Source organism: Strix aluco, chromosome 3, assembly GCF_031877795.1.
Source record: "Strix aluco isolate bStrAlu1 chromosome 3, bStrAlu1.hap1, whole genome shotgun sequence".
Taxonomy (NCBI): domain Eukaryota; kingdom Metazoa; phylum Chordata; class Aves; order Strigiformes; family Strigidae; genus Strix; species Strix aluco.
In genome coordinates this window covers 28,683,120-28,702,324 of record NC_133933.1, presented here as the reverse complement: position 1 = coordinate 28,702,324, position 19,205 = coordinate 28,683,120, and the positions used below count along the sequence as shown (strand labels likewise).

The window sequence follows — 19,205 nt, the reverse complement described above, 5'->3', positions numbered from 1 at the left end:
TGCCAATGGCTGGGAAACACAGAATGCAACTTTTAGATCTAATAAACCATATATAAGCACACAGAAAAATAGCCTGTGCTGAAATCTGCAAAGATACAAGTTATCCTAATATCAGTACCTGCTTAAGCTTAATTTTGGAACACTTTCACAAGCTATAACCACACCATGGGGATATGTCAAGAAAACACTCCTGGACACATTGGCTTTCTGCCATGAAGCGACAGGCTAATGGAGTTGTCACTCTGGGAAGGTCTACAAAGCAGTTATAACCTACATCACACATGAAAACCGGCAACCTGCACACAGGTAATATTGCCCTCTGTCTAAGGAATGAGCAGGGCTGTTGCTACTCTTATTTAACAGATTCTGAATTACTGTAAGAAATAGTGACATACTAGATGTTAAAATTGGATGCAAAAAAGCATCCTTAGAAGTGACCAGGGAAAAAAAGACTCCCACAGACTTCAGGAAAAAGTTGCCCAGTTTTGTCAGATTTATAGTATTTATGGAGATTAGTTAAATGGAAATAAATAGAATTTAAGAAAAACTCTGAATCACAATCCTATACTGATTATAATAGTTTTACTTAAAATCACAGTAACTTCACACAGAAAATAGGCTCCCAACCGAAGAAGCTGTTAAATTGAAAGTAGACTTTATACAAAAACACAACGAATGGAAGAAATGTGAAATGCGAAGCTGTAAAATTATGTAATGACTAGTTTTTGATGTATACAGCAAAAGACACTTCAAATTCTTTCTAGAGGATTATTTTCTCTACGTATGGAAATAACCTCAATCCAGTAGAAAAGATGCTCAGTTTCTGCAGGGCAAATAAAAATATAATGCCTTGAAGACTGTAATTTTTAATACTCAGTGGTGATATTATCCAGTTAAATTAATCAACCTGGGCAGCCACACCCTTGAAACTCATTCCAATCATATTGCCTACAAGAAATGAGTTAATGCGCTTATTTGAAATTTAGAAAGTATTCCACCTTACACAATGCCCCATCCCTTCAGAAATGGTACAGACATTCTTAAAGACCCCACCGTGGCACATACCAAGGATGACCTACTCCAAGTGGGCCGTCGTCGGATAGGGGGAGGAGAACTTGACTGTCTGTGGAAGAAAAAGTAAAGAGAAATACTAGAAACTACAATATTTAAATTCTCATTCAAGAATGAATGGGAAAAACAAGAGATGAAGAATCTGTAAGTATTGCTCATTAATGAGATTTTAAAAAATATGAATAAATGAAAATAATTCAGGTTCTTCTCTAAAGACAGGAAGTATTCCAGTTCCAAAATATACATGCCTTCTGTTCATTATCCTATTTGGCTTACTTGGAAACACAAGAAAGAAAAGCTCTGGTTTAAAAAAAATGAATCAAACAAACAAGTCTCTTAAGCAATAAAAACTGAACATAGCGCACAGGCACAGTCTCAGGTGACTTAAGGTGAACATTAAAACAACGACAATTTTATGAAATTCAGAGCAATCACTCCAAAGCAATGTGCACAGATCTGGAGGAAAAAAAACAAAAGGCAACTGGTTAGATAATACTAGCAGAGCCACATACAGTGTTAGAGTAGGCAGGTGCAGTGGAAGGAACAAGGAGCATAGGAAGAAAAAAAAAATGAGGAAGGGAAAGAAACAAGTTGAAGGAAGCAGAAATATAGTGCTTACGTGAAGAGAGGAAAGGTAGAATTTGTCCTCTTACAGTTTCTGATCTGGTGAATGATGTTATGTGCGATTAGAGGAAATGCACACAGGAAAACAAACAACTATCATTTTAACACAGAGAGCAGGAAAATTATTTGGCTAGAAAACACACATTGGCATATGCTGTCGTCAGTATCTGTGGCTCTAACAGAAGCTGATACTACACGAAACTGTGGTAAGGAGAGCAGTTCTAATGGCAAAAAACCATTTAAACTCCAATTATTTCACTCAGCAATCTCATGACATTCCCTACCTTCATTAGTCCAAATATCTGTAAGTTGTATATGAAGCTGCTACACACCCAGTTCATGGTACCCACATACTTATGGCTCAGTGTTTAGAAATCAACACGATCAAAAGCTATTGCTCCTGCAGTCTGGATTATGAACGGTAACAGAACAGTCCTCTCTGTTGACCCCAATATACAGCTTCAGTATTCCAAGATGACAGACTATGATATTTTGTTTTATTTCTTGACTGTCACAGGGGAGACAATCAGGAGCTTCCTTTGAACTCAATTCCTCTGAGACCATTAAAATTAAATTTAGTATTGGACTACTGAAATGAATTATATGCTACTAAGAAAGGTCTTTTCTGATCTTCCACTCACCTCCCAAGAACTGTAAGCACCATCTGAAATCTAATCAACATCTCTTTTTCTGTAAGTGAAAGGATCACACTATGCAGTTCACCTCATTGGTCTCTCCAATACTCTAACTCACCGTATGTTAATATAATGTGTGCATACGTAATATTAGAAAGCTAGACCTTCCAATCTTTCCTTCATCATTTTGGCTTTATTTTCGAACAGATGGCATTACCCAGCCAAACAGATGGGATGTCCAGCTCTAACTAGAGCTGTTGATAGAGATGTGACTTCTTCATATCTTTCCAACTAAGCTGATAAGTTTTGCAAGGAATTGATGTTCTCATTGCTACACAAACACAGTACATCAAGAAAATTTCTCAAAACTCTAAACTTTTGAAGGCTAAATCTATCTCAAACTAAAATTGCTGCATGCTTGTATAAGTGAAACATCCTCAGCTAACAAACAGACTTTTGACTTATAACTAAAGCCTCATTAATTTTTCCTTCAGTTCGGATGAATCCACCTGTGAGAGGACTAGCTCAAGGCCAGCTCCTTAGTAAGTGCTCAAAGTAGAGCCTAAAGGAGACTTCAAGTTCAGATTTACAGTCTCTGCTGCATTGTGCTAGTATGGCTATGCAGACTAATGTTCCCAGGTGTCCTCCCTTGTCTGGCGCACATAAGAAGCGGATAAATTACACTGCCCAAATTAGAAGATGACAACCTGTGTTTTCCACTGACCTTAGCTGCTAGATGGGTAGTGCATCTTCAAAACGCTACTGTAATTCACATTTTGGCATGTTAACGTATGTCACCTTTCACTCCAGTTTATACTAATGCTCTGGGTTATGAACGGCAGAGACTAAGGGCTTCAATTCAAGACTATCAGATTTGGTTGCTTGGGGAGCATCAAGCCTCACAAGGCTCAGAATGAAATTTCAATCTCAATTGTCTGTTTTTGCTGGTGGTTAAAACAAAACAAAAAAAAAGGGGAAAGGGAAAGTATAACTGACACAAGTGACTAGAAAAAACAAACAAAACCAGACATGCCAAAACTCGGATCAATTCCAAAGCAGGGTGTCAGAAAACAACTCTGAAGAAACAGTACTCACTCTGTGCAGATTTTGTTCTGTTTGTAAAACTTGTGTCTTGCTGCAAACAGCCGTGAAATATATTTGGCATTTTCAAGATCATCCTATAAACGCAATAAAAAAATAGGAAAACATACATATATATATATATATATATGTATATCTCATGATTCATTTTGTTATTCTTACCAAAAAGTAAGAAAGAATAGTTTTAAAAATCCAATTGCAGTAATGCTTGGTAAGGTCCGTCATGTACAGAATCTGGCTGCCAAGAACATGTCTAGTGCCCTCAAGAGCATTCAAGACATTGAATTACTGAAATACAGTGGCATGCCTTTACATGCTGTCACTTCACTGCTAAGTCACAGTAGGAGGGGAGGAGGGACAACAAAAAAAATAAAATGGCTCAAGCTTGCTGGTCCAGTTTCTATACTGGCCTTGGTTCAGGGAGATGTGAAGTGATTTTAAATAGCACGGAACAGCACTGCAGCCCTCTGAGTTCCCATATGTGCACACATGGTAGCTTATGCCCAGTTTCTACAACTGCTTATGCTGCTATATTTATGACAGCATGAAAGACAGCGGTGGCACTGTGGATGTTTCATCAAACAAGCACTTCAGTTTTTTGCAGACTTCCCAACATAGTATACTTCGGGATGCTTGGCAAAGAGAATACAAATATTGGTAGCTAAATGAAGTTAATTTCACTCTCTGCATAAAGTAAAAAGTGAACGGGGGTGGGGGAGGGGGTGGGCAGGACTTATGGTGAGTGAGCCCTTTTGGGAAAGTGGAATTTGAAAGGTTTATTTTCTATATAAGCAGCTTTCTTGATGACAGTGATTAGATCTTTTTCTTACTGTGTGAAAGAGTACATTCTCTTCTTTGTTGATCAACTCTAGAACAATCGAAGACTTGTTATGTGCTATATTCCCAATGTCATTCCACCTGTAGAGTAAAAAAATGCGGTAGAGTTTGCCAACACATACATTCAAACATTTCACAAACACATTAAGAATCCCTTAGTCAACATGAGTCTTGTTTTATGTGAAAGCTTTTCAGTAGCTGTTTGGTGAAGAAACATGGTCAGGAAAATAAGGAAGTCATGCTCTGATTAAAGGAGAAACAGATATTCAGCTCTTAACCCAAAGCAGCAGAGTTAAAAGCTCTCTTTAAAAACAGCAATTTGAAGACTCATAATAGAAGATACATTGAAAATACATTAATGATAAACATTTTACTGAACTGCGGCAACTTTGAACTGAAATTTTAAAAAAATTTTTAGTAGTGCCATTCCTCTCCAAGTGCTGGTTCCAACTTTCCTCCAGAGACAATTCTTTCCTAAAGAAGGTTAAGTTGACAAGTGTTATGTAGGCTATGCATACCATGTTAATACTCTGGTTTTATGTTTGCCATCTTTTTTTCAAGTAATTGTCAGGTTACCCAAGATCAGAGTTATAATCTTCTTACAAATAGCTGACAGACATTTGCGTACATTGCATGCAATCCATGAGGATGGAAAGGACTTGTTTGTTCTGTTTGCAGCATGCATTCCTCTTCATGTCATGGCAGGATGCTTGAAGTGCGTATTTCCAAAGAGTAAGGATCCCAGCACCAACTATAATTTCTACATGTAAAGAAACTTCTTGCTTTTGTCATCTGGTGCAGTTAAAGCATTATCTAATTTCTTCTCAACATTAAATATGCAAAACATCAGCTATATGGAAAAGGGAGCCCTAATATTTTTGAAGATGACCACTAAAAGTCCTTTTAAGGCAAAAAAACCCAACATTCCAGCCTAAGTCTGATACAAGTCTTAGCTACTGACTAAAAATTAGTGCACCTCATAAACACAATTTTTTGGCTGCACAAATGTTCATATTCTAATAACAGGGACTAGTAAAAATCCACTTCAAGTTAACACCAACATTAACAGAAATACCCACCAGAACAGCAGCAAAGAAGAATGAGTGAAACCCTAGCCTTCCTAGAATCATGGGGATTTCTAGCAACATTTTCATGTAGAACAAACTTTTATAAGTAACAAAACCCATGAAAGAAAGTTAATGGAAAGGCTTAAGTGATTCTTAATAACCAAAATAAACAAGCAGAACAACAAAAAAGTGACACAGCCAGGATTTTCAAAATTACAGAATGAGAAAATTCAGCTTTCTTTTAGTGGGGCACCTAAATATGGCAACGAGTTTTTCAGAAATGTTGAGTGCCTAGGCTGCCAACTGTGGGGTTTAAGACATTTGCATTCAGAAGCATCAAAGAATCAGACATAAAGGCAAGAAAAGGGATCAAAGCCTTGTAGCAGAACAAGATACATGACAAACAACTACGTCTTTCTTGCCATCAAACCCATTCACAGTCATCAGAAAATATTCTTTATCACATCTCTTACAGCCAAGAGGCCAATCCTGAAAACTGCAAGGTGACTACTACTTTGTTAGATTGGCACTGTTGAAGTCACATATGTAAGGAAAAAACCCCACACATGGAGTTCTGAAAAGAGACTCGCTTTAAGTACAGAAGACCCTAGTATTTACCTATAGATCACAGTTGTCCTTCCAATTCTGTTTTTTATGAAGATTCCCATGAAGAAAATTCCAAGGTGTATGTCATTTCCGTGATTATCCTGCAGAGAAAGGAAAATACATTTACTTTAATAAAGTGGCCAATACATGCATATGAATGCATGCTGAACTACCAAACAGAAGCGCTTCTTCAGGATGAATGTAGGACTAACCCTTGACTAACCTGTATTTTGCTGCTTGATTGGACTCTGATTTTCATTCTTTCAAAGCAGTTAACACATAACTGGATTCATTCTGTTGATTAGTGAGAACAGATGAAGGCTAAACAAGCCCAAAGTTCTCCTCTATTAAACACACACACCACAAACTGCATAATACCCCACATTCCCTATCATTGTGATCATAGCTATCTAGAGCACGTATGATTACCAAAAGCAACAGTCCTCTTTCTCACTCAGTATTTCTCCAGCCATCTGTTAAAACACACAGAGATTTCAGAAAACCACACCTGGAGATGGAATCCCTCTCAAAAGCTATACCTTTCATGCTTCCTCCTTCCAGTACTCTGTGTAGAAGTTCACAGCATGTCACCCTAAAAAGTACTTTTATCTCTATGTAGATATATCCTCCATTGTTTTTCAATTATTGGGTTAAATATTCATCTGCATGCCCCACACGTCCACTGTTTTTACACTGTTTGTCAGAAGTTCTACTGGTTTTGTGCCTACCCATGTGTCCTTCCAGGCTCCTGTTTGAAAACCATGTGCTCCTGTTCCATTTTGGAATCAATTATTTTCTTAAAAATACTTTTTCTTTTCTGCTACAAAACCTTAATGCTATTGACAAGGAGGTTTTTCTACATTTATCAACAAAAACAACTCCCCCTCAGCTGCATATACAGTAATTGATTCACACTTTGAAGTGGTAAATAAAAATCATGCTAAAACAAAGAGTGCCGTTAAAAAGAATTGCTAGAAGAAAGGATATGAGAGAAGTTAATGCACTACGTGTGAGCAAATTCTAGAAACCATCAAGTGCCCCTGCATTTTAATAGATCAGATTAGAACTGTTCTCATGGCCTTGCTGTACTTGATCCCCAAAAGGCAACAATGGAGTATCTGCACCTGTTTCTAACTAGTAAGTGCTAGGCCTTTTACAAACAAATGATGGATGCCAATTTTCAAGCCCCAGCCTATGCACTGATTCTCAGTGCTGCTATATGCCAGCATTCTTCCACATATACTACAAGTCAGCAGAGGTCCTACAGCTGACAGTCTTCAATTTACTGTGATTAGAGGATTACACATTCCTGTGCCTTGTCCCAGAGGCAGCTTTAGAAGGCAAAGATATTGGGAAACTGTATGTATTTGTACATGTATAAATATACACATGTGCATGTGTATACATACAAATATCTATATAGAAAGAAAAACATATTTCGAATAACATTTTCTAACAGGAACAAAAGAGAAATCTTTCATTTTTCCCTTTGAATGCAGTTCTATTTGTCTACAGCCACTCTTCCTCAGGCAGTACTCAAAGAAAACCAAGGAGCATCTCTGCTTCCAAAGTGAGCAGGCCTTAGCACATAGCAACCTCTTCTGTGAAAAGGATTTTGGTGGAAGAAAAGTAACACTACAGGTCTAAGATACCCTCATGCTGCAACATCCATTCAAACTAACAGCAGTCATTTCACCCTCCAGAACAGTGAAACAAGTCTTGCCTCTTTCGGACAAACATGACTTTCATGTGTTCCAAAGATCTCTGCAGACTTCTGCATCATTTGATTCAGTGGTTCCTTTATAATATCCACTAACATACCTTCACAGGGAAAGTTTCCTGTCCAAACCCATCAAGGCGTTCCACTTCATTGATGTACATTAGCTCAGCCTCTGCTGCTGTAATGCCACTGCAATTAGAGTAACAAAAGGCAGCAAATGGTTCAATATTATACACACACAGAAAATACCAGGGAAGAAATGGGAGATTCACAAACCACTTTAGAAGACTCTTTGGAGATGCTGCCTAGAAATGCACAACACAAAACTAACTTTCAACATTAGGATCATAATCAGCAAGGGGAGGAATTTTACTAAGTGTAGCTAAGGTAGGGTACAAAGCACAGTTCAAATTACAGGAGGAACAAACTGAACTGATCATATTACTCAGTTTCTTCTGCACACATCAAATGTTTTCCAGGCTTTATTAAATCATCAGACCATTGCATCAGGTTGTGTCTAGTTTTGGATAGCCAATTTGAGCCATATGGGTCCTGATTTACATAAGTAGTATACAAATCCATTGAAGTTTCTTAAAATGACTTAAAGGGGAAGACCTACATTCTCAAGTTGGCTGTTCAAAAACACAGGCGCTAAATCCAAATGTTGAGCAGATTCTCTTTCATAAGAGAGCAACCAGCTGAAAACTTTTACACACATGTCTACACATGCTCCTGTCACATAGCTCAGGAATTCAGACAGGTTTCAGTTCTCAAAAGCAGGTTAGAATAGACTGCAGGTTGTTCCAAAAGAAGGCCACTATTAGTATTTCTGCTCTTTGCTCCTCCTTACCACAGCTTACAAACAGAAATATAGGAATCATACAAATACTTGGGAGAAAGAGGGAGAGAAAGGAGGTAGACTGTGATCTACCTGCTGAAGTGAGGATAAATATTTGTTCTTTGTGTTGCAGAAATAGTACTAAAGAGTCCTAGTTAACCAATCAAGTCTGAGTTAACCAAGAACATGCAAGCAGCCCATGGCAGAGAGAGAACAGAACGAGGCCTGTTCATGGTCAGCTTGGAAGCTAACCTTTGGTTGCATCAAAGGCCCAAGCTTGCATTGAAACTGAGACTGAGAATGACCTTAGACTCTGAGATTTGTATTCGTCCCTTTACAACCATTTTCTGTCATATAACAAGGAGTGCTGCACCCTTCACATAATATTCCTATTGCATTTCATGTAATAAAGCTTTAAATGCAAATTCCTAATATAACAAAAAAGATTATTTCCAATGATGTATAGGCACTGCCATTTTTCTGAGAACAGCACTCTAGAGGTTTTAATACTTCCATGAACAAAACACCTAGATAACACAAAAGAGGCCTGCTTACAAAGAAGGTATGTGTACTGAGGCACTAATACATACACTCATGGCTCCTTAACGAGTAACACCATATTGTAACTTTTTCACAAGAAGACTTAACACTCAACTCCTGTTATTTTCATTTCCACTACATTGAGAGCATGTGTATCCCCCTCTCTCTCGAATGAGAAAAAAACCCTCAGACAGACCCTCAGACCACCCTTGATCAAATCACAGGGTCTTTCATCATCAGGATTTAAATGAGACCAAGAAGAGAAAGGAGTCTACAACATAGCACAAGTACTGTTACACATGCTTATTAAATCTTATGGTACAAATGCTCATTTATTTGGGATTAAGTTCTCTGGCCATTTTGTGTTCACAAGAGGCAGATAATCTTTTGTAAAAGGCTAATTAAAAACCCAGTGAGACATAGCATAATAGTAACATGAAGATAGGCTAGTTTACCCTTGCCAGAAAAGCATGGGGAGGAAGGAAAGTACTAGGAGGATGATGACCAAAAAAAAAAAAAAAAATCCGAACCTTAATATGTCAAGCTCACCTGTGAGTTCGGTGCTCCTGAGCAACCTTTTGAGTCAGCTCCTCCAAGACAGCTTCATCCTGGGTCCAATCCTGTAAGAATATGAAGTAGCATTGAAAACTAGTCATCCAAAGAGAGAAAGGACAAAATACAAGACACGAATCATGGCGGCAGATGTTTTGGGACTGTTTCCTGTTCATGGTCTTCCAGGTAGTTAGAGAGATAACATCACTAACTGCACTGAAAATTCAGAGCATGGAATGCTGAAAATGTGCAAGGAGAACATGAGCATCTGATTTTCTTTTTTACATATTTTCTGTGGAGAGTGAAAAGATACTGTTAAAAATAGGGGTAAGGTGCTTATTATTCCAAAATAGAGAACAGAGTACAGGCATGGATAAGGGATCTTTTCCTGGATAAGGACCAAATAAGTCTTTAAAAACACTTTAATCTATAGATTAATATATACCTTTTAAAAACCACCCAAAATAATGCATAGACCATGAAAAATGAAGTCATGGGTATCTTCTGTCCTGCAACTTACAGGTACTCCCCCATGTTAAAAGGGATTGAAAGTTTTGCTGCCTCTTCAAATATGTAATAAAATATACTTTGTGCTTGCAACACATTTCTGAACAGAAATTTTTATCTTTTGCAAATTTAATAATGTGTGGTAGAAACAACTCTGAAATAGTTTTAATAAAAGGAAGCCTGCTCATAAATTCAATGCAAAAAAAAAAAAAAAAAAAAGGAAGCTGAAAAACTTTCTTGCAAAACCTCAAAGTTCTTATTTTATTTAAAAGAGCCTTAAGGCTGCATGTAATATACTTAAATACACTGCCTGTTTCTTGCTCAATGGGGCCCTCCCTCTGATATTTGCTTCTGCCACAAAAAAATGTGAAAGTGGTAGCGTGCTAATGAAAAATGGCATAGTACATGCCTATGCACAGCCACACACCTGTGGGGTGTACTGTGTACATAACTTTGTTCTTTTCACTGCTGAAGAAATGCCATTTGACATACATTGTAGCCTCACAAGATCAAACAGTACAAATGTAGCTGCCCCTCCCTCATCCACCAGCTCATTTCACTAATGAATTTATAGCTACATTCTCGTTGGAGGCTCTTTCTATGCCGAGATTCACTCAAATCCTCCCACTTGCTTCAGGACTAGTTTATAGCTGCAGCACTTAGCAACTGTCACTGAACTTCCAGTGAAATATTTACTATTATGTTACCCACTCCTCCCCAGAAGAGCAAAGACAATTATTTAAAGAAATGTCTAGAAAAACAGTTGATTTAAGAGAAGGTTTCTGAAGACTGTAGGAAGCAGACACTTTGCTGATCTTGTTAAATTCAGCAATAGTAGCATGGATGAAAGGCAAGATACCACAAAGCAAGCACATGCAAAACAGAAGACAGCTGACCACAACACCATGTAAGCAGCTGACTCAAAAATGGAAGTTCTTATTCTAGGAGATGGGCCCAAAGAGTAAGCTGCTGAACCACATAGAAATTAACCACCTGAAAGCTCATCTAGAGCCATAAACCCTCCCCTGATGATTTTCTGGTTAGAAAAATATCAGGATATTGAAAGACCTTTGCAGAAGCTCAGTAATTTACAGCATGACAGCTTGACAACATGTTTCTCTGTCAATATTTGCAGCCATGTTCTTTCCTACTTAGGCTATTGTACACAACTTCATAAGCCATCAACCATACACAAGATCATCAATTACTTATCAATAGATAAAGGCAGCCTACCAAAGAAATCCTGCTCCGCTAGTCAGGCTAACAGAAGTTTCTTAGTGAAACATCTTCTTACTGAAGCCACATTCTAGCTATACAAGGCATATTCAGATCTCTATGTATTCATTAATTCCCCTGCTTCCTGATGACATTCTTTTTCAGGTGGTATTGAACTCTGTCTACTACCTCAAAATTGCACTTTCACTTCAAGACACTGTGCAGCTGTCACTTCTCTGGACTTGAGAATGGACTATCTGCTGCTGTTCCTGTACAAGGAGTGCTGGTAAATGGGATTAAACGCTTCTGGAAGTGCCTTTATCAAGCCTTCAAATTATACTGAGATGAATCATTCTCCCTCTACCGCTCCACTAATTGCAGAGGGAAACCAGATGCTTTAACTTCTAGGCAGCTACACTCAGGGCATGGGAACCCCAACCCACTTCCAAAATTTTTTCCAGTTAGAAAGAATTCCGTGATATTTTACATTTGATGAAGCTTACACTCAAGACTCATGCTGATGGACTTGTTCATCTAAGATAAAGCTAGCCTTAACCTCAGCAGGCTTTTTTTTAATCCATCTACCCAGAGAGGCTCAATGTCATGGATTGCAAGTGTCACCATTGCATTTGTCACCAGTTTCTAACATCACTAGTGACCTAAAGCACTCCCCTCAGCATTCAAGTTATTTGCTAGTTTCCAATGTAAATTTAAAACAAATTTATAGCACAATCCCTGGAGAACATTTTGAGAAGACCTGATTCATGCTTCACTTCTGTCTGATAGTCACTTGATGGAAATTCACATTCTCTTGAGGAAAGACTGCATGATTTGTCCTGTGACACAATATGTACGACATCAGCAGCCCTCATATCCCCTTGTTATGCCACGTTACTAATACTGCAGTAGTGCTAATACACACCTTTTTAAATAGCTGCAAATTCTTTTTTGATTTAAAGTAGTACATTTCTTTTGTTGACACCTGTTTCTAGTGGAAGCTTAACAGGAACTGAAAAAGGGCTAAATTTCCATAGCATATATTCCTTCAGATACAATCAAGTATATTGCAGGTTTTGGAGAGCAAAGTTTATTTCACCTATTAATAGTTCAGCGCTGGTGCTTTTAGTCTGTTATCAACAAAGCCATCTCTGAGGCATGGGGAAATTATTCATAAAAGACCACAAAAAAAAGGGGGATAAGGAACTCACCATGGGAAATAAGACATATTCTCGGAGGAAGTCATGAGATTCAAACTGATCGTAGTCTCCAAAATCCGCTGGAAAAAACAACACAATTACTCATTTTAGCACTTTCCACACATGTTAAGACCACATTCAACCTTTGCACAGATACTTAATTTCAAGTGGGCGAGCTCTCTCTGAAGCCACAACCCAGCACAAAGATTTCTGCTTGTACTTTAGCTTTTAACATGGAGGTCTGAAAATAATAATGTTATTACCAGAGATCAAATAACAGCCAACAAGTAATCTCTCTCTTTTGATCCCTAATATTATGACCATTTGCCATGCTTAACCATCAGGAGTGCAAGAGTTTCTTTTTCTGTAGCTTTCATGAACTAATATCACTGTCTAACAGGGCTGGCATTGCTCAGCCTCTTGAAAAGAAAACTTTTGCTTCTGCGATGTTTCCAACCCTGATCAGGGAAAAAAAATTTAACCTACTTCTGCTACAGTTCTACACAATTGTACAAAAGATGCTTAATTTTACAGCCTAGGAGGTTAAAATCCACTAGCCAATTCTATTAAAAATTGTCAACAGCAACCAGGGCGGGGGGAGGTGGGGGGAAAGGTCTTATCCTTCTGCAGCCAATGTACCAGTACGGGCACTGTGTCAGTTTAACTGACTGGCCCACACCTTTCTACTTGCTTTTCTACTTTTTACACATCTCTTAAAGAGAGGCACTCATCTCCATGCTCATTCACTCATATGTTGGGCTGAGGATTCTTGTCTAAATGTCCTTGAAACTGTGGAGTTTTCAAAATGCTTCCTAAAGGCTAAATTATGCTGAAAAAAAATAAAACAAAGCCTATATTTATCTATCTGTTAAATACACAACAGCTTATATCAAAAGAATATCTTGCCAGGAGGTTTTTATTTTATATTAATTGAACTGGATCAAACGCCATCTACAAGATTCTCATATTATAGAAGCTGGAAATCCCCACCATAAATCACATTATCTAAACATTCTTTCAAAGTTTCTAGACAACTTCACATATTGCAGGATGCCAAAAATGCAGTTTCATTTTGTTTTCACCTCAGAGTTATGTTTTAACATAAACAGAAAGAAATCAAAATGGACATGAAACAGAGTCTGTAAGTTTAAAAGAAATAAATATTTCAAATATCTTCAGTTGCATCACATGCAAAGGCCAAAGGGAGTAATACAAGGTCAGGAATAAAGCAAACAAGATTAGGTGTAGCATGCTGATGCAATGGTCTTTGAAATATAATAGATTATGTAGAAAATTCCTAATAAAAATGATTATGTGAAACTGAATACAGAATTTCACACTGGAAAAACTTCATTTACTTAAGTTGCAAGATTCAGTATGGAATCTTATACATATGTTTTGCTCTATTTCAAGATTTGACAGGAAACATGTTTTCTTCAACTTTTAAGCAAGAAATAAGATTCTAAACCAGAATTTCTACTGCCCCAAGAAAGATCCTATTAGCATTACTCTCGTTTAATTTTCAAGAATCAGATCTTCACATTTGCTATTTATGTATATATTTCACCCTTCCCCCTCATCAGAGGACATGCACAAGGCATGATTGCTGAAACTCTACCTTAGGTTCTCACAGTCAGTCGTGGATAGACTGAAACATACCTTCTCCAAATACAGGGCTTCTTCCTCCGCCCGTATACATTATATGATCCTACTGTTATTGATGTCCTTAGGAGGCTCAGAATAAAAATCACATTGTAAGAAGTAGTTTACTTTTAATTTATAACTCACATAATTATGGTCATGTGTTCTTTCATACTTCAGATAGCACTATGTAGCAAAACGAGTTTTTAATTAAAGACAAAATTAAAGCTGCTGCTATGCTCTTTGATGTAATTGCATTTCAAACCAGAGAACGTGAAGCAAATTCATTACTGCAAAGTACTCCGTGGTTGGGGTTGGAAGAAGTGGAGTTTTGTTCAGATTAACTTACACGGATTTTAGAAATAGGAAAGCTGAACACTCTGATGTGGTCCATCATTCCCTCCCTGAGGGTATGACTGTTTCATCAACAGGAGTCCACCTATGCACTTTTAAATCAATAGAGAGCCCAGCTGTTTTGAGTAGGAGTCATACAAGGCCTTAATTAGTGCCCAGTCAACATACAGAACAAACCAAAAAAGCCAACATTGGAAAAGGGCTACCAGGTCACACCATCTTACCTTGCACTGCCAAACCAGCTAGTCGAATTCCCTGCTCCAATGAAGAAAGTAATTGGCCATCAAGAACATCTTTTTTCACTTGTAGGTAATACTGATATCTACAAACAAAAAGAGCACAAATTAGAACATCTATATGTTTGTACATTTTCTATAGAACAAAAGACAGCTGAAAGCAAGAAAAACTCACCACAAACAGGTCAGGCTGTTAAAACAGTCGTCTGTACCTGCTTCAGAAGTTCCACATTACCAAAACAAATCAATACAATCCCTACATGTGGAATGCTTCCAGGTGGATGAAAAGGAAAATAAAGAGTTCTAATTTGTGTTCCCTAGACCACACAGAAGAGGGACATCTGCTAGGATTACCTCCTCCATAAATTTTGTAGAAGTTACTGAAGACCGTGCAATTACCAATACAAAAAGAAGCTGTTTCATATTTCTTCTATTGTTTTTGCTCCAGTGTCACCATTTTGATAGAAGAAACAATTTTAGCAATATACTTTGGCCTACTGACATGACTTTAACATGGCCCATATAAAGGTTTTTTTAATTGGCATCTCTCATCTGTTAGGATGACTTAGACACACAAATCAAGCAAAACCAGCTTCTAATATCATGCACTTGCTGATCTGCAGTAACTAATCACAAGACAAACTATGTTAGTTTTAACCTCAGCAACAGAACTCACACATTTCACCTTACATTTGCAATAAAGTAGATTAAGACAAACAAGAAGCTTTCCACAAAAAGCTTAATAAGTTACTGTCCTCATCTGTGCATCCCTCCCATCCGCTGATCTGGACCAGACCCACAGGAGTTGGCCAATGCAGCAGGGATATGTACCTGTCCCTCCAGCATATCAGGTTAAAGTCCAGTGGAGATGGCTTTGTTATGCAGTTGAGTTACAGTGATACAGTGATCTCATGTCCATCAGCTTAAATTTTTGGTGCAGACATATGTAACCTGTCCTAACTGAGATGAAAGAGAATTCCTTCTCATGCAACTCCTCATCAGGTCTGAGCCCAAAGGCAGAGGTACTGTACCAGTGTAGCCACAGTCCATGTGTGCACTCAGCCTCATTTACCCAATCCCCAGACCTGCTGATAGCAACTGATGTGCCCGGGTGATCCGAGGTAGGAAATCCCAAAAGCCAACAAAGGGGTTTCTTAGGCCATGACGAGACATGTCAGTCTGGCTGCAGCTGAACCAGATTATGAGGTTACTGCTCCCTTCAGCTGCACTCCTGTTCACTCCCCTACCACAACAGGCATCTGCTTAAAATGGCATGGATTTAAAGAATAATTGCTTGAGATAAACTGGGTTAGAAAGAATGGTACGCAAGCATGCCAGCCAGTCTCAGACTGCAACCTTTGCAAGGAAAACAGCAAAGAGAAAGACTGGGGGCAGTAAACTCACTGGACTCGGCTGCAAGCAGCACAGCACATCTGACCTTACCTTTGAACCTTTGGGAATAGCAAAGAACTCTTCTGGTCTTGTTTTAGAGTGTAAGTCACCTTCCCAGTCCCAACAGGAAAGGAGAACCACTGTAACATCACCCATGTTACAGGGACTGCACTGCCTTAACTATACTCGCAAATGTTACCGTTTAATTCTGTGTGGAGGCGTTAGAAAATACCCATGTGCTTCGAAACCAGCATAACCCAAGCCATGATTTCAGGGCTATTAATCAAATGCAGCATTTTACATTTTTTTCAGTTAACTCTTCCATGAGCGATGCGAGATGCAGTAACTTGCCACTAGACAGCACCAATGCTCTGACCAGACCCATACTCTCAAGGCAGCAGGGTGTTTACAGGCTACAAGCACTGCAGGGCAGAGAAATCCTCTCAGGGAAGGCCTGTGCACATATTCTGAGAAGTTCCCTTCAGAGTTCGCAATTTTTACGTGTGCTTAAAAGGTAATTGTTGGGTTACTGGTTTTAGGCTTCCTCTTCCCCTCTCTCCCCCCACCAACAGCAGAAGAACATTTTCAAACAGGAAAAACATAATCTCATTTAAAATGTTTAGATCTGGCTTTTGCACAGCCTAATGAAGATTAAAACTTCAGGGGATTTTGAAATTTGATTGAAAGGGGCAGGGTAAAAAGCATACAGCTTCTCAGCTTGAGCCCTGTGCTTCAGTCCCAGGTTTCATACTTGCTCGGTCCAGGAAACAAATTAGCTTGTTTCCACTTCTTCGCAATGACTAAATCCCAATTCTGAAAATACGCATGCTTTCATAAAAGCTTGACATAAGCTGCTTTATCAAGTATGAAGGTGAGCAAGTGTTTGCTGAATCTAGTCTTCAAGACCTGTAATCCTAAAGCAGGCTATTTATGTCAATGCTACATATACATGCATGAGTTACATATTCTAGTCTAACAGAACAAAAATAAAATCCACACATGCCATAAAGTTAGAGCCACTGTTAAACACAGAGTTAAGCTGTTACATGAAGGTCGAAACAATGTAAAAATCTTATCATAAAATGGAATCATAGAATGGTTTGGGTTGGAAGGGACCTTAAATATCATCTAATCCCAACCCCCCTGCCATGGGCAGGGACACCTTCCACTAGATCAGGTTGCTCAAAGCCCCGTCCAACCTGGCCTTGAACGCTTCCAGGGAAAGGCCATCCACAAGCTCTCTGGGCAACCTGTTCCACCACCCTCACAGCAAAGAATTTCTTCCTTACATTTAATCTAAATCTGCCCTCTTTCAGTTTAAAACTGTTACCCCTTATCCTATCACTACACCCCCAAGAGTCCCTCCCCATCTTTCCTGTAGGCCCCCTTTAAGTACTGGAAGGCCACTGAAAGTTCTCCCCAGAGCCTTTTCTTCTCCAGGTTGAACAACCCCAACTCTCTCAGCCTGTCCTCATAAGGGAGGTGCTCCAGCCCCCTGATCATCCCCATGTCCCTCCTCTGGACCCTCTCAGGCAGGTCTATGGCCTTCTCATGTTGCGGCCCCAGAGCTGGACACAGCACTGCAGGGGGGGTCTCACCAGAGCAGAGGGGGAGAATCCCCTCCCTCGCCCCGCTGGCCACACTTCTCTTGATGCAGCCCTGGATACAGTTGGCTTTCTGGGCTGCGAGCACACATTGCTGAGTCATGTTGAGTTTCTCATCAACCAATACCCCACGTCCTTCTCTGCAGGGCTGCTCTCAATCCATTCATTGCCCAGCCTGTATTTGTGCATGGGATCGCCCTGACCCATGTGCAGGGCCTCGCACTTGGCCTTCATGAGGTTTGCAGGGTCCCACCTCTCCGGCCTGTCCAGGTCCCTCTGGATGGCACATCCCTTCCCTCCAGCCTGTCGACCGCACCACACAGCTTGGTGTTGTTGGCAAATTTGCTGAGGGTGCGCTCAATCCCACTGTCCATGTCTCCAACAAAGATGTTAAACAGTGCTGGTCCCAACACCGACCCCTGAGGAATGCCACTTACAGTGACATCTGAGCTCTATAGAAGTCAAGCGTGTCACCAGCTTTAGTGGAGCCATGATTTCAACCACAGTGCCCACAAAACTACAGACAAACCATAGAAAGGATTATTTAGGTAAGCATCATCAAAAATATAATGTCAGTGCAATCGATACTGTAGTATCAAATACCACAATCAAGACTTTCAATAGAAACAGTGATATGGGGGTTTGGTTGCAACTTTAGTTGCCAATATTCTAGAAAAATTGTTTTACCACAGCAGCCAGCACCCACTTTAAGAAAAAGATGCCCATTTACAGGTGTTTCACCCCGACTGTCAGAAATGGGTCACATTTAAAAATCTTAATAGGAATAATCTACAATATTATGGTACAGCACTGTGTTTACTAACACTGCAGCAGAATAAAAGTTTAGAATTTATTATATATATTGTAGATTGACATGCAGTAAGACTTTAAATGACATATATAATTAGCTCTCTGACATTAACTAGTGTATCAATCAGGAAAAACCTCATGGAGAAAGTTGTCACCTTTCCCAGACAAACCCACTGGAAAGCAATCAGCCGCTATGGCTCTGACACTTTTTTCAATGGAAGTGCCAAGACAAACTGAAGAAGATTGAGGCAGAAACATATGGTCTGTACCACCTTAATCTTTACCCCTGGACTGACAGTGACAAGGGTCACCCCGCTAAGGTGTTCCCTGGCATCTCCTTTCACTGTGGCCACATAAGGCCCAAACTGGGACATCTCTTTTCACAAGGCACAAACTGGAGTGGCTAATTCCACTGTCAAGGGAGGGGAGGAGCACACCCTGGAGGAAACTCTGCTAGAAGGCTCTAATAGCTCTTCGAGCCACAGAACCATGGCTCAGCCATGCTGCAAAACTGTGGTCAGGCTCTCTGCCCAGCCAATGGAGAAGAGAAATTGGCCCATATTCTGTCAAGTATTTGAGGCTCCTCCATCTGAAATTATGTTAAATGCTGTTATTATGTCACTATGCTAACTGAGACTGCTCTTTGTTCACTTGGATTA

General features: G+C 39.3%; 1 protein-coding gene across 1 annotated transcript in view; it reads right to left on the bottom strand.

Moving 5' to 3' along the window:
* Window positions 1-19,205, bottom strand: part of PTPN14 (protein tyrosine phosphatase non-receptor type 14) — a 120,917-nt gene that overhangs the window by 28,563 nt on the left and 73,149 nt on the right. Inside the window, exons 5-12 of the mRNA XM_074817916.1 lie at window positions 14,729-14,826; window positions 12,522-12,589; window positions 9,589-9,659; window positions 7,763-7,850; window positions 5,954-6,042; window positions 4,262-4,349; window positions 3,426-3,508; window positions 1,066-1,123 (exon numbers count right to left, since the gene is read on the bottom strand). Coding sequence (XP_074674017.1) covers window positions 1,066-1,123; window positions 3,426-3,508; window positions 4,262-4,349; window positions 5,954-6,042; window positions 7,763-7,850; window positions 9,589-9,659; window positions 12,522-12,589; window positions 14,729-14,826 — 643 coding nt within the window. The remainder of the gene's footprint in view (window positions 1-1,065; window positions 1,124-3,425; window positions 3,509-4,261; window positions 4,350-5,953; window positions 6,043-7,762; window positions 7,851-9,588; window positions 9,660-12,521; window positions 12,590-14,728; window positions 14,827-19,205) is intronic.